The sequence below is a fragment of the Glycine max genome, chromosome 17 (genome assembly GCF_000004515.6).
Source record: "Glycine max cultivar Williams 82 chromosome 17, Glycine_max_v4.0, whole genome shotgun sequence".
Lineage (NCBI taxonomy): Eukaryota > Viridiplantae > Streptophyta > Magnoliopsida > Fabales > Fabaceae > Glycine > Glycine max.
In genome coordinates this window covers 36,818,711-36,835,320 of record NC_038253.2, presented here as the reverse complement: position 1 = coordinate 36,835,320, position 16,610 = coordinate 36,818,711, and the positions used below count along the sequence as shown (strand labels likewise).

General features: G+C 31.2%; 1 protein-coding gene across 1 annotated transcript; it reads right to left on the bottom strand.

The window, feature by feature from the left end:
• Window positions 1-569: 569 nt before the first annotated feature.
• Window positions 570-6,253, bottom strand: LOC100790690 (probable folate-biopterin transporter 2). The gene is made up of 6 exons (XM_003550164.4): window positions 6,173-6,253; window positions 5,432-5,818; window positions 2,876-3,135; window positions 2,677-2,772; window positions 2,432-2,602; window positions 570-1,567 (listed from the first exon to the last, which is right to left on the bottom strand). The coding sequence occupies exons 1-6, from the start codon at window positions 6,216-6,218 to the stop codon at window positions 965-967; spliced, it is 1,563 nt and encodes a 520-aa protein (XP_003550212.3). The 5' UTR covers window positions 6,219-6,253; the 3' UTR covers window positions 570-964.
• Window positions 6,254-16,610: the final 10,357 nt, after the last annotated feature.

Here is a 16,610-nt window from a genome sequence, read left to right as displayed (position 1 = left end):
AACTAGCACACCAACCATATTTTCTTTTTTTTTCATTCATTTTTTTCATCCTCATAATTTTAATTTTTTTTATCCAAACACAAAATTTTGAAAATAAAAGAATTTCAATTGAAGTATTTGAAATTCTTAGAATTTAAAATTTCTCAATTTAAAATTTCTCCATCCAAACACACTCTAGGAACATTCTGAATGAAAAGAATAAACGTAGGTGAAAAGAAAAATTCATTAAAAGTAAATAATTAAGCTTTTAAACGAACATTATTGACAAGATTAATAAATACTCACACTTACAATATGATATCACTTTTCCTTTTTATTTAATAAAACAATGACCTAAAGATGTTTTTTAAAAAATTTACGATGTATTTATAATCAATCTATTTAATGTAAAAACACTTACTCATCAATCACTATATCTTTGATATGAATAGAACTAAAATCAGTTTTCTTAAGAAAAATCTGCTATTACTCCACACTAATGCATGAAAAAAAAAAATTCATTCAAGTTTGTCATAAAAAAGACATAAGCATTCGCATGTTTGAAAAAAAAAATTGCAAGTTATTATCATTGTTATTATTTTAGTGAAATTACGTGTTATTATTATTTAATTTGATAATTCTTTTTGATAATTCTTTTAGAATTAGTGATAAAAATCTCTAACCAATTACTAATTAGAGATTTTATCACTAATTCTAACTCTCATCAACCTGGAGCATATATATCATATGCATCAAACTTGTTACATATAGTTTCAACCTTGTTTCCTAACAAAAAAATTGAGATTGACTCATAAAGATATTCCAAGGGCTTACCCTCATACTGCATAAGCTGCATAGATCTGTCCTCTCAAAATGATCTTTTTTCTTTTCCACATTAAATGCAAACAAATTGCACGTTTAATTCTACACTGGCTTGGTGATTTCCTGTATTTGGAATTGAGAATCCGAAAGAATGTCTTTTCATTCAACTATTTACCTCAAGACTGTGTACAAGGGACACCAATTCAACATTTTTGATGTCTGAAGTGTCAATAGCCACCTTTGAATTCATGTTTTTACTTGGAAGAATTGAAGAGCTGGGGTCAGCTCTAGGCACCAAAAACAGCAGCCAAAGTGGAGCAATCCTTAAAATGTTGCGGATCAAAATCGCCAACCAAATGTTATCAAACTTTGTTCTGGTGATCCTCAGAATGTGGAGAACAAAGCCTCCACCCCATGATGCTGAGAGAAGTCCAACATTATCAATTGACATTAGGAGTGCAAAAAAGGTGCCTTCAATACCTGAGGGACAAAGCTTTGAGCTAAGCACAAGCATAGGCATCCACTTGAGCCTATTAGTCATTTGAGCTATGCTTTCAACAATCACAACAAAGAAATAATCTGGTATGCCAAACTTAAGGTTCAATCTAAAGACCAGAATCAGATCAAGCATCCCTGACAAGCCATAAATCAACTGAGTCCAGAAGAGTAAGTTCCTGAATGCATAATCCTTTAGAGCATACTGGTATAGTATTGCACCTAAAAGTGCCCCCCCTGAACTAATTGAAAATATAAAACCAACACTCTCCTGTGTAAGAAAAATGGAACATAAAGGTTATTGGCATTTATTACTATTATATAATTAGAGTAATATTACATTAAGTTAATTTAATTCAGCATGGTAGAACAATGCTACAAATAACCACAAGGATTCAATATCTCGTTTATCATATCAGGTTAACAATTGTAATCAGATATGAAAAAGAAATCAAGTGGACACACATATCAGGGGAACGAACCTATGTGTTACCTAGAGAAGAGACTTTTGGCTAACTTCTCTGTTTTTCTATGCTCTTTATTAATGGAAATTGGAAAATAATCTTGTTATGTGCCAGAGTCAATCTCATGCTAAGGTGGGTGGAGATTTGATTTAGTGGTGGAGTAGGTGGAATTTCTTCACCTCATTATTGGAAGCAAAAACAAGTACATAACTATGATGTTGAATTTGAAATCTAGTTCCTTTTTGTCTTGTATTAAATGAGGGGAGGAAAATCTTTCCACTTTCTGTAAAGTAAGAATTTCTACTAAGGTGGGGTGGATCCCATCTTCAAGGGTATTCCTCTCTCCGGAGAAATTATTGCATGGTCCAGGACCATCATGTGTTCATGGTTCCGATTAATCTTCACATAACACATAAATGAGTTTTTGATGTACAAAAAAGAATTAGTAAAACTCAATTATGTGTCACATAAAAATTGTCCAGGACAACGTAATAATTTCTCTCTCGCCTAGACCTGAGGGACTGGAAGCTAGAGAGACTTCCAATTGCCACAATGACAAGTATGCTAATTTTAGAGATCAGATAGGAAGCAGTCATGAGAGCCACAGAAGGGAAGAATTTATCTGTTAAATATCTCAACAATAACATTGGTCAATATATCAAACCAAATACCTGAGAGAAAGATGGTCCACCCTTTGAGTCTGTATACCAATAAAACATTCCTTCACGGATATCCAAACTCAATGCAAGGGAAAAATACATGTATAAACAAGGCCCCCATACATCTTCACTCCTCAATGTAGTCCACATAGCCTTGCCAGCATCAATAAAATTTTGTTTCACCTAGAAACACAACATGGAAAATCAGATTATGTGTGTATTAGGACCATGGAAATGACATAAGCTAGTCATTATACCTGTGTGTAAGATGTGTTGTGCATACGAGGCTCATAAAGCAGAAAACCAACCGAAATTATAAGTCCAGCTGGGATAGTCATCAAACCAAACACCCCCTACGAGGAAAAATGCTCTCTTAGTAAAATACAAGTAATGAAGCACAAAAAAGAAAAGGAAAATTTTGCATGTTTTTAGGGGAAAAAGTTGTCAAAGGCTAACCATAGGGCCTAGAAGGTGAACAAAGATACCACTAATGAAGTAACCAAATAGTGATCCAACAGAAGAACTGAAAGCACATAAACTTTGCATGTCAGCAGCAAGTGAGGGTTGAGAGATACTGTTCTGTGCCACACAGGCATCAATGGTCACATCTGCTATTGCCACCGCAGCACTCCCAGCTGTTAATGCCAAAAGGGCCAACATAAGATGCAGGTTTTCATGCAAAGATAACAGAAGCATGGCAATCACTCCTAAGATACCTGCAACCATCAAAAGAGGGGCAAAAAGTCAGACTACTATGTTAGTGAAGCAATTTCTGAAGCTCTTCACCAATACTTACTTGCAGGAATCATTAATATGTGATAAAATACAAAGTTAATCCTCAATAAGAAACTCATGAAATGCAAACATTCCTGATTGTAACCCTTCGAAGGGTGTTGGAAGAAAAGCTAATTATACTCATGCTTGATAACATTGTACAAAAGTAAAAGTAAAAGTAAAAAATTCATCTACCTAAAGATTGCTTCATTTCCAAGTTCCATCCCTTTACGTCAAGAAGTAGTTAGCTGGCATTTGAAAGAACTTTTACAAAGCTTATTTGGACTAATCTTATTATATAAACCCTTAAGCAGGTATTTGGTTATGCTTACAATCGTGGCTTGTGACAATAAGCTCCTTTAACCAATATATTTCAATAAGCTTCATGGTAAAGCTTGTCATAATAAGCTATAAGCTCTCGTGTAATCTGCGGGCAAATACACATGTGTAAACTGTTAAGCTTCTCACACAAAGAATCTGATTTTCCACCATATTCTCTATTGATATCTAATGTCAACAAGAGATATGGCCAATATTGTCCTTATAAGGCATAGACAATTTGTACCTTACAAGTCGGTTTTGTAAGGTTACGTTAGATCCTAAACTTAATTTCTAAGGTGGTATCAAAGTCTATTTTAGATTTGTTATCTGTTATTGGATCACCTATTTTTGTTTACGCTATAGATGTCTATTCGTAATTTCCTAAACATGAGGGAGTGTTGTTATTGGGCAACAATCCCACATCAACTAAAGATATGGATAATATAGTCCTTATATGTTTGGGAGGTCCTCACTTTATAAGCCAATTTTATGGGGTTTAATTAGGTCCTAAGTCGAAATTTTAAGATGGCATTAAAGGGATATTGTTATTGGGCCACCTGCATTTATTTGTCCATGCTCAAACTGTCTAGTCCTACATGTGAAGTGAGGTCATAAATCAATTAAATATAAATATGACTATGTAATTCATATAAGGTTTGGACAATCCTTATCTTACAAGTCAATTTTGTAGGATAAATATGAGTCCCAAAGCCGAAATAATAAGATTCTCAAAAAGAAGATCCTGTCATTCATTGATGGCTTCATGTGATGAGAAACAGTTTATTAACTGATGCTAATGCTATATTATAGAAGTAATGTAGTTATTAATGTCGTCAGAATGAAAGCTCTGTCAAGTGCTCTGAGTCACTGACCAGTATTCCATAACATCTTCAAAGGAGTGACCCAGTTTTGAGACATTATCCCATACGTTTCAGCATACAAATATACCAACCTCAACTATAATATTGTTGGAAAGTTGACTTAATTAACTGGGGTCATTCCTGGCTTGCTTTAATTGCAGACTCTTTGGGCTGCCTTAATTGCAGCTCAATTGAGTGTTTAGTCTCATATTGACTAAAGATATGACCAAATTTTGGCCTCTTTGGACTTCCTTAATTTCAGCCGTGATGGGTGAGTTTAGTCTCGCCTCAACAAGAGATTGACCAATTCCCACAAAATACATCCCTGGAAAGGGACGAATAGCCTAAGAGATTGACCAATGTTATCCTTATAAGACTCAGACAATACTCATCTTTCATATTGGTTTTGTAAAATTGAGTTAGACCTTAAGCCCAGATTTTATAATAGCATCAGAGTCTTTCCTAAATCAACTGTTTGGACACACTCCAAGGCCATTGAGCATAAAGTGGGTAATTTCAATCATTGGTCAGAAAATCAATGATTGATGATAATTAATATTACTCAATCCACCATTACTTTACAGAATCCAAGTCCTAAAGCTGGATTTAGTAGAGATGTGACTTAAATATAACTTATAAAACTTGGGCAATGCTCACCCCTCAGTCCCTCACCAATTCACTTTTCAGCCCTAAAAAGTCTATTCGAAATGGGTTAAGCCTAACTGAACCTTAAAATTAGCTCAAAGAGGGAAGATTGCCCAAACTCTATAAGGAATATTTTGACCATATTCCTAGTCAACTAGAGAAATCTACCACTGCTGAGCTTCCACTCTGTATACCGTGCTTACAAGCTACAGCATTAACAGTTTAGCATCCATTTAAGATCTTTCAACTCATAAAGATCTAGGAAAAGTGGAAAACATACAGAAATAAAGAGTTCAAGGAAAAATTAAAGCTGCAAAGCATTTAACAAATTACTGAAATTCCCACCTAAAACAATAATTGAGTTGAAATATATGAACCTATCTGAACTTAGGAAAAATGCATCATCACATACCAGCAAAAATGAAGTAAGGTCTCCTGCGATACCCGAAAAATGGGAGAACATCAGTGAGAAGACCCCAAAGAGGCTTCACAATCCAAGGAATGGAAGTGATTCCTTTGTAAACCTGTGCCTCAGATGGCTGCACCTTCTGAACATCTTTCATGTAATACTTAGTGCCAACTTCTGCAAGAGCTCCACCAAGTCCTTGGCTTATTCCATAAACAACCACAACTCCAAATACAAAGCTCCAATGCATTTCCCTAGAAAGCATCCTAAACCAATTAATTGGGATGCAGAAACAGTCCCAAACCCCATTTTTGGGTTCATTTTCCTCCATAGATTCGCCACATGGATCTTCCTGATTTTCCTCCTCTTGCATTATCACACCTTTGAAACACCCTTCACAGCAAAGATTTCAAATTTTCAATCAGCTTGAAAGAAAATCCTCCAAAAATTGTTCTTTGACTTCTATCTAGTACATATGATTGGAATCTAAATCTAACACTAACAAGTCTGAGATCAATTTTTTTTCTTCTTCCTGATTTCAGTTCCCAACAAATAATATAAAGAAGGGGTTTTGAAAAGTAGTAAACAATTAGCTAGTTGGAAAAAGAAACAAAGAGAAGAAGAAAAATGAAGGGAAATGAAACCAATGATATGAATGGAAATTAACACCACTTGGTTCTTGCCTTGTGGTTCTGTTTCTATTTGTGAAATCTTAAAAGAGATAAAAAAGGATAAGTCAACATTAACCTTTTACAATAACAAATGGGTTACCTTCATTTCTGATTATTCCCATGCCCGATCAATCATACTATAAAACGTCAAATTTACATTTTGTTTCCTTATTTTTCCTCTTTTAATTTTTTTTTTCCTTTTATTAAGGTTTTGGGCACCCTCTCAAAAAAAAAAAAAAACAGGTTTTGGGCATCCAATCAATCAAGCAGCAAAACAAAGAAACTTGATGAGGCTCTCCAATCACATTTTTCTTAACATTATTTTTTATTTACAGTTCGATTTTCTAAAATTTGGTTTTTATGGTGAAAATATTGTACTCCCTCCCTTCCAAATAATAATTTTCCTAAGATATTTTAGGCAAATCATTAAAAAATAATAAATATACACTTAAAGATGTAAAAATAATTAAATATTTGGATTCATAGATTATACACTTGAAAATGTGAAATGAAATGGATGTAAATAGATTTTTGTGTAAAACGAAAATAATTAAATTGTGAGATATAAAACATGACTTATTACTCAATAATTTTTACAAAGATCTAACATTAATTTTGAATACACTTCCCATGAGAAAAAATTTCTAAAAACTTTCTTCTATACAAAATCTTTTAAATTTTCGAATGATCAAATTTACAATTACATAAATAAAACATAAATATTCTTCAAACACTTAGTACGAACAATGCAATTAAAGAGAAAAAAAAATTAACCTTAAAATATGAATTTACAAGAATAATTTTTTACAATCAAATTTTTTGTAAGATTTTTTCTTAGAAGTTGCAATACCAATTGTGGATGATTCATGAAAAAACAATCATTTTGTTATTGATTGTTAATATTATAAAAGATATAAATAAAAATAATATTTTTTATTATATTAAAAATTAAAATAATAATTATTTTGGGATAAAAAAAATTCTTATACAATAACTATAAAGAAATGGAGGGAGTAATGGGTGAGAAATTGTAACATGTAAGTGAATTCAGTAGATATTTATGTTTGATAGTTATTATTAATTTAAGGATAAAAAATTAAAGGCAAAAAGTTTTTGTTAATTTTGTGTTCGTGGAGCTATGCCATTGGTGAAGACAATGGAAGTGGGCCCCCACATGGGTAAGATCTTGTTACCAATTTCGTGACGCTTTGGATTGGTGGCAGTTGACTAAACTCAACTCACTGTGTCCAAAAAGCTGAAAGGACCAAAGCCAGATCCATCTATTGGTCCATTCCAAAAGTTTGCGGAGTGGGAAAGTAAAAGACACAAGGTTATGTTTTTATTTAGATTTTATATAATTGATTTTGAAAGATATTACGTTAGGAAATCATTTAAAACAATAAAAATGAAAGAAAAATATGTGCTAAAAATAATATATTTAGAATTGATTGAGGAAATTATTTTTATTTTAATGATACAGTAAAATTAGTAAAACTATATAAAAAAAAAGTGATTCTTGGACATCCTTTGGATGTATATACCTTGAGTTGAGGGAGACATGAAATAGGGATGGTAAAAAAATTTATACTCACGGATGCTCATGAATAAAATTTGTTATAGATAAATGATAATATATATATATATATATATATATATATATATATATATATAAAAGGAAAAAATCATAATTCTTAAATTTAATTTTAATTTTGTTCCAATCTCACGTTCACCCTTATTCATATATAAATATATATTATGTATTTTTAATTTATTGGGACTTGTGTTTTTCTTTAAACTTATGCTTTAAAATATTGTTATTTTATTTATACTGGATTTATATTTATTTATGCTTAAGAGATACTTATTTCATGTTTAATTTTGTTATATTAATGCTTCTTTTTTACTCTTGATTTTAAATTCACTAGATGTTAAAAATCATATTTTAAAAATATTTATTTATTTATTAAAATTTGAAGTATCCATGGATATCCATAGATATCTTCGGTATAAAAAAATTTACAGTATTTTTCAAATGAACCTAACAAGTAATGGGCAGGTAATAATACGGATTTTCTCAACCAGGAAGTAACCCATATCCGTACCTAATCCTACTCATTGTTATTCCTAGTAGGAAGAAACAAGAAATAAATAAATGATATGATTGATAGGAAATTAGAATAAATGGTCCGTGCCAACCCATGGACTAACATTGTTTTTGGAATATTTTATAAAATATTGCATATCTATAACTTTATTTTTATTAAACTTTGTATTAGAAATTATCTAAATTTTAAACTTTTTCTTATTAAAATTTTATTTAATATATCAAACCATTATTGTTGAATATGTCATATGATATCTTAAAATACAATTTTAATACAGATCTTATAATAAACTAAAATTCATGCCTATTATACCATTATAAATTTGACATATCTATAAATTTTTATAGTTTAAAATATATATTTTACGAATTTATAAATCAAAATGATTTGAACATAGATTTAAATAGTATAAAGGATGAATATAGACAAATACAAATGAGAATAAAACAAAAACACCTTATTGTTTTAGTGAGGCAAAACTTAAGGACATTTTTATTTATACATTGTCAAATACTTTTCCGTAAATCACATTCTTTGTTAATATGCATACTTTATGTTCATCATGTAATATCAAAATCTTAAGATCCTTTCTTGATTGTTACTCTAGAAACTGTAACATACAACTGCCCCTGGGTGAAATCAACCTTGGAAGATAGATACCCACATGAGATAGAGATTATTCCTGACTTTTATTAATCGTCATTGCAAAACATAAAACCAATGAAAATTATCTCTTACTGAGATTTAAAAGATAAGTTGAGGTCGGTAGGCACCAAATTCATTCTAGGAACCAATATTTTATTTCTAATATTAATGTCAGTCAAAATAGTTGCAGATACAATATTTCTTTTTTCGATCTCATTATCTAATAATCTAGTTTCATTGCATAAGCCACCTAATTGATCAATGTTCCTCATAAGAATGATGGGGACTCCAATCTTTAACTTCAACTTGTGATTTTGAATTTCAGAACATTTAATTTTATTTAGGATTTTAACGGTGAATCATTGATTTTATATTTTGTTGTCTTCGTTAGATTCACAAACAGAGTCAGAGCTATGATATTCCCTTTTATCCTCCATAATCATTAAGATCACATAATCATTAACTTGTTCATCGGATTCTAGAGTTGGTGCCAATATTCCTGACTCTTAAAAATAATGTGTCATGTTGATGTTTTGTAATAGGTTAGGGTAGGCATATTTTACCAATCACCAATTTTCTCGTACTCATGGCCTTCACCAACAGCAGTGAGGATTCCGATGATATTTGTAAACATATAATTATATTTCATTAGTATCAATAAATTTAAAATGCATTTTTGATATAAAAAAAATTAATGATAGTGGAGAAAAAAATACTGACCAATCAAATAGTCCGTCTGAAAAATTTTACCCAAAAAATCAGCAAGGTGAATGAAGGTAAAGACACTGTCTGGAACTAATCCACTAACACCTTTTGTAGCTTTTGTACCAAGTTGAAAATTCAACTTAAAGAAGTGACGTGTTGACCGATATTCGCCCATATTTGCAACGACAGAAAACTTTGACATTAGATAAACATCACCTTCAAATAATTCCTTTTCAAATTTGTATATATACTTTCTTCTAATTGAAGCGTGAATTTTGGTAGTCTGGAAAGAAAAAAAAAACATGTAATGTATTAAAAGTGAGTCTAAAATAAATTCGTTCACAAAAATATTGATGATTTAGAATTTTTTATGGAAGGTTTTTTTATTTTAGAATTATTGGTGTTTTATAAATTTTAAATTCTAATATTTTTTTCTATATTGACCCTTATTTAACAACTGTTATTAAAATTATATAAAATAATTAGTATTATACTTAAAGCCAATTTGTCTTCCGACTTCGGAGAGAAAGGAAACTAAAGTATTAAACTTAGTTTAGCGTTTCTAATCAAAGATGGTGAGCTTTGCTAGGTTTTAGAGAAAGGAGATGAAGGTATAACTATGGAGGAAGAGGATCTATTAATGCGAAGTACGAAGAAAATAAAAAATGACCAAAAGGAGAAAGGAAGTGAAAATGATGTGTCTTATGCTAATAAACTCCTAAAACCTATAGGAGGAAACATGGATGATGTAGTTCTTATGGACGGAGTGAAGGATAATGGTGTTCTAGAGGAAGCCCCAAAGGAGAGTCTAAGCATTATGGATCAGAAACTTGGAGGGAGCGAATTCTAGCTCTTCAGGAAGCTTGGTGAAAATGGAATAGAGATGTCTTTGGTAACATATTTAACTGTAAAAAGGAAGCTTCTAAGGAAATGGGATAAAATTTCTTTTCAGATGCGTAATAGGGATGATTCATGCTTGGAAAAAAGACAAAAAGAAACATAGGAGGAATACCAAGAAGTGTTGAGACAAGAGGAGGTTTTGTTGTTCCATAGATCTTGTTCTAAACGGCTATCCTTTGGTGATCTAAGCACTCATTATTTCCATTGTATGACTGTTGTGAGAAGGAGAAGAAATACTTATGAAGCCATTCAGGATCTCAATAGTAATTGGTTTGGTGAAGAGGAAGCTCTAGAAAGGTTAGTTACTAACTACCTCTCTAATCTTTTACTAATAACATAGATTATGTTCCTTATAGTGTTAGAGGAGCCTTCCCAAAGATTCCAAAGATTAAAATGAAGTGTTTTAAGGAAGAGGTGACTAATTAAGAGATAAGAAGGACACTTTTTCAATGGGGAACTACAAAGCACTTGGGGTGAATGGTTTGTAGGTTGTCTTTTACAAAAGTCAGTGTGATGTAGTGGGGATCTCTTTTTGTAATCTTATCAAGGGTATTTTAAATGACCCCTCTAAGATTGTAGAGATTAATGAAACACTTATTTCACTTATTCCAAAGATTGAGCCAGTAGTTAATATGAAGCATTTTAGGCTAATAAGTCTATGCGATGTCTCCTACAAGACAGTGACTAAGATATTGTCTGCTAGACTGAGAAATGTTATGAAAGAGTTAATAATCCCTAACAATGTAGTTTTATTCCTAATAGAAATAGTGGGGATAATATTATAATTGCACAAGAAGTTATTCACTCTATGAAAATAAGAAAGGCCAACAAGAATGGATGGCAATCAAAGTGGATCAGGAAAAGACATATGATAGGTTGAAATAGAAGTTTGTGGTGGCTACATTGAGAGATATTGAATTTCCTGAAAGTTTTGTCACTTTGATTAGATGGTGAATTTCATCCCTTTCCTTCTAGGTGTTGTGGAATGGAAAAACTCTTGAAAAATTCCTTCCTTTTAGAGGAGTCCAACAGGGGATCCTATCTCCCCATATCCATTTGTTCTTTATATTGAGAGATTATTTCACCTGATTAATCATGCAGTGGAGCAGAAAATATGGAAGCCTATTCAATTATCTAAAGGTGGTCCAAAAATTTATTACCTTGCCTCTGCCTATGATATTCTACTTCTTGCATAAGCAAACTTGGAGCAAGTTGATACTATGAAGAAAATACTAAACATTCTTTGTATCAATTCAGGCCTAAAAGTGAATGTTGACAACACCAGATTTTTCTTCTCTAATAATGATCACTAGAATATTAGAGATAATATCATGCACAAGCTTGGCTTTCAGAGGACAACGAACCTTCGGAAGTATCTTGGTGCCCCTCTCCACTATGATAGAGTGTCCAATCTAAACTATCAATTTATTATTGACAAAGTAAATCAAAGGTTGAGCAATTGGAAAACGTCTAATTTATCCATAGTAGGTAGAGTAACTTTAACAAAATGTATTATTCAAGTCATGCCTACCTATGTAATGCAAACTACTTTACTACCGTCTTCAGTGTGTGAAGAAATTGACAAAAAAAATTCATGATTTTGTTCAGGGCCACACAAGTACCTCTAGCAAAATTCACTAGAGAAATTGGGATTCTCTATGTATTCCAAAAAGAAATGGTAGCGTTGGTTTGAGGAAAGCTAGTCTTATGAACCAAGCTTTTTTAATGAAGGTGGGGTGGAAATTATGTACGGGACCTAATGATTTTTGGGTACAAGTTGTACGTGCAAAGTACAAATGTGGTAATGATGTACTACTTGTTATTGATAAGCATCCACCCATAACTAATTTGTGGAAGGGGGTCGTGAAGTGTTGAGATAAGTTATTGCTAAATTTGACCTGGAGAGTGAGCAATGGTAGAATAGTGCGGTTTTGGAAAGATAATTGGGTCTCAAATCATGATAAGCTAGATCAATATTAGAGTGGACAAATCAATCATGGGAAGAACATTCCAATATGTTTTTATGTCATTGCTAAAGAAGATTGGGATTTGAAGCGAATTGTTGTTGATTGACCAGTGAATGTTGTTGAAAGTATAAAGATGTTGAAGCCACCTTGCATGGCTAGTAAAACAAATTATTTGGAGTGGAATAATGTTGTTGATGGTTGTTTTTTAGTTAAAGATGCTTATATCAAATTGTCTAATGCTCATACTCTTCAAGAATCTAAGTTGTTTAAAAACATTTCGCGTTGGGATGGCCAAAAAAGGATTAGATTTCATTTATGGAAAATTGGTCTTGGAGTGTTGCCCACAAATGAGTTGAGATTTTGGCAGCATATGACAAATGATGCCATTTGCCCGCTGTGAAAAGATAAGGTAGAAGATGTGATGCACGCACTTAGATACTGTAAATGGGTGCAACCAATATGGTGAGAATTTCGTATGAATGTTGGATCTGTGTTCTTTAACTGTGATATGCCTAGTTGGCTTACCATGAATGTTTGCAGCATGAGAACAAAGGGAGAGGTGAAGTAGAACACTATGTTTGAAACTATTGTTGATTGTATTTGGTCGAGAAGGAATGAATTTGAAACTGCAAGAAACACATTAAAAAGGAGGGAGTTTGAATACTACTAGTGTGTTTATCAAAGATAAAAAAAATTCGCTATAATAGAGATAATATGGATAAAACAGAGACAAACACTAGTCATCCACTGATAGCAAATAGATTACAGAAAAAGAATAAAGTGGTCATCCAATGACAACTAAGAGTTTCTTAAAATAGTTTTTCAAATAAGCACTTGGTGTAAAGTAATGTTAGAGAAAGGTAATTAGAATACTTAATAAAGTAATATGGAGAGAAGTAGAACAACTTGGTTTATACCGGTTCGCTCAACCTAAGCTACGTCTAGTTCTCTTTTACTATTTACTCACTAATAAAGGATTCCACTAATCAATAACTGATTACAAACAAGTATTCTAACTCGTCACTCTTGACTTTACTTCTTAACACTACTTCTGGTATTTTCTTAGACTCCCCCTAAATCTAAGAACCCAAGTATTTTTTAACACTAAGTCACTTCTGACTTTCACAAACGAAAGTTTGATTGAATATAAGTATTCTTAACACTCAAAGAGTGAATATACAATTAAGCATATATATGAATTACTTTGCTTTGCAAAGGATAATAATAATGTAAAACTTGTTGTGTGAATGATAGAGTTTCCCTTCAAATATTTCTCACGCTCTTGTTCTTTCTTTCTTTTTTCGTTTTTTGTTCATTGCTTCATTGAGGGAGACATCCTTTTATAGACTTCAAAGAGATATCCATTGCGGGATTTGTGTTGTAATCTTGATAGGACTGTTGTCTCACATAGAGGAATTGGTTGACGTGTCAAGTTCTAAATGTCAAGGATTTATATGAAGTACAAACAGTGTCATATACTTTTTGTCTGCTCTGAAGCAACCTCCAAAAGAATATTCCACAAAAGTCTTTTATTCTCTTCTATATTGTCTTTTTCTTAAATTCAAACATTAGCTATTCAAATGTAAGAGAGGCAAATAGAATGTGAATAAAATAATACATGAGCACTTCCTTTTTTTGTGATACAGTCTTTAAGATTGGACGCACGAGTTTACCTTATGACAACGTGTTATATTGTTATGCATAAGAGTGGACACTTACTGAATATAGCATATTGGACACTAGGTTAAAACAGAGCATACTTTCTATAGATGTGGATGATATTCCTTTAACATAATAATCTTGTTCACTTGTCAAAAACTTATTAGAATGTCAATAATTTATACTTATGTTATACATCAAAATCTAGGTTGGATGAGACATATGATCGTCCAGACCTAATGGAGTTCATCTTCAGTAATAAGTGGACAAATACTTTGGGTATGGAGTGGTGTACGTGATATAAGTAGAAGCAAGCTCACTCATATGATATTAGCACCAAATTATGATAAAGGAAGCCACAATGCTTTTGGAAGGTTGAAGAAGTCTCTGCAAGATACTACGAAAATTAATTGTGATGACTCTTACCTTGCCTCATTGGCTCTTGTCGCTTGTGGTGTTGTGCTTCGAAATGATAAAGGTGATTTTCTGAAAGCATTTTCAACGAGACTTGGACATTATACTATTTTGGAGGTTGAGCTTTGAGACGTTCTATTTGGTATGAATATGGCTTATGAATCAGGTTATAGAGCAATTATTGTTGAGACTAATTATGCCAAAGTTATCAAGCTTGTGGAGGATCCCAGATATCATAAAGGTCAATTTATAGATCTTGTCTCTAAGATTGTGAAGACCAAGGAAAGATTTACTTTCTATTTCATTGTTCATGTACTACACCACCAGACAAATAATATGACAAATTATTTTGCCAAAAATGATTTAACCATTGATAGAGATGTATGTTTCTATATATGATAACTTACTTAATTTTGTTGTAACTTCCATGAGAATGAATACAAATGTTGACCCTTCTATTGTGAGTAATATATAATTATGTGTTGGGGCTTATTGCCCAAGCAATTCAGAAAAAAAATAAATACTTAAAGCCAATTTAAAAAGTATTTCAATAAAAAAAATACATTAAATATACAAACGTATTAATAAATCCATTAACCGTAAATTCCTCCAGTTTCTATAATTTACATACAATTTGACTGATGAATCATAATTATATGTTCTACAATTTATCCAAAATATTTTTTTTCTCTAATTGCTATAATTGCTCTAATTTCATGTTTTTATAATTGATATGTTTCATATTTTAAATTGATATGTTTCACATTTTAAATTTTATGATTGCAGTAAAATGCGTTTATAGAATTTTTTCAATATATCAATTTATTTCACAAAAATATCGATGATTTAGATTTTTTTTATGGAAGGTTTTTTATTTTAGAATTATTGGTGTTTTATAAATTTTAAATTCTAATATTTTTTTCTATATTGACCCTTATTTAAAAATTGTTATTAAAATTATTTAAAATAATTAGTACTATACTTAAATCCTATTTAAAAGTATTTCAATAAAAAAAATACAGCAAATACACAAACGTATTAATAAATACATTAATCGTAAATTCCTCTAATTGCTATTATTGCTATGTGGCACTTTTGCCAGAAATATACAAACGTATTAATAAATACATTAACAGTAAATTTCAGGAATTAATTAACAAAGTTTGTGAGAAAATCATTTGTCAAATTTCCTTTTTTAAATTATTTTACTATGTATATATTATAGAAGAGAATTATAGAATAAAAATTCATATTAAGAAATGTTGAAAAATGCTTATAATTTATGAGTATTCAAATATAATCACTCTTTTATAAGTTGCAAAGTATTTGCAATCAATTTTATTTTATTAAAAATTATATAATTTTATATTACTTAAACACACACCATTGCAAATGGGGCAGAAAAATGGCTAATCTATTATTGGGGCAATAGTCACCTTCAAAATTTTAAAAGTATTTATATTTTTAAATATTTTTGTAACCCCACTTCATATAAAGAAAAAAATGATTTTATCTTTTATTGTATTTTGTTCGAGACATGATACCTTATCCTTGTGGAGACATGATATCTTATCCTTGTTCTACTTGATTGTGTTTCTTTGATGATTCTACTCTTCTTCAATTCCTCTACCTCCCATTCTTTACCTTTTCACATTCTTCTTTCTTTGTCTTGTTTGGTTTTACTGTTTATATATAGTATTATATTATTATGTTGTGGTGTCATATGTGCAATGTGCATGTTGATAAAATTCTCTCATGGTGGTGGTCTTTCATGTGCTTTTTCATGAACGGTGGTGAAATATATCTGACACTTTGATGTTCAAGTTAACAACACATAGGTAAGAGCAAATATCTTAAAGAAGGTTGGACTAGAGTTGATATACTTGAACATTGATAATCCCTTTTATAAGGTGAAATTGGATGATAATAGCTCAATTTTTCTCGTAAGATAATGTAAATAGGAAAATATATGATTTTATTTTATCTTTCCTCTAATAATAGATAATATCTTATTTTAGGGGACATCTTTATCTTTCTGATAGATAATGTGAATATGAAAATATATGATTTTATCTTATATTTCTTCTAATAATAGATAATATCCGATTTTATGGGATAT

Coding starts and splice junctions, on each gene's coding strand:
- LOC100790690 (XM_003550164.4), bottom strand. CDS start 6,218: ATGGGAATAATCAGAAATGAAGGTAACCCATTTGTTATTGTAAAAG. Junction 5,819..6,172: donor CCCATTTGTTATTGTAAAAG/GTTAATGTTGAC, acceptor TTTGCTGTGAAG/GGTGTTTCAAAGGTGTGATA. Junction 2,773..2,875: donor TTCACCTTCTAGGCCCTATG/GTTAGCCTTTGA, acceptor TTTTCCTCGTAG/GGGGTGTTTGGTTTGATGAC.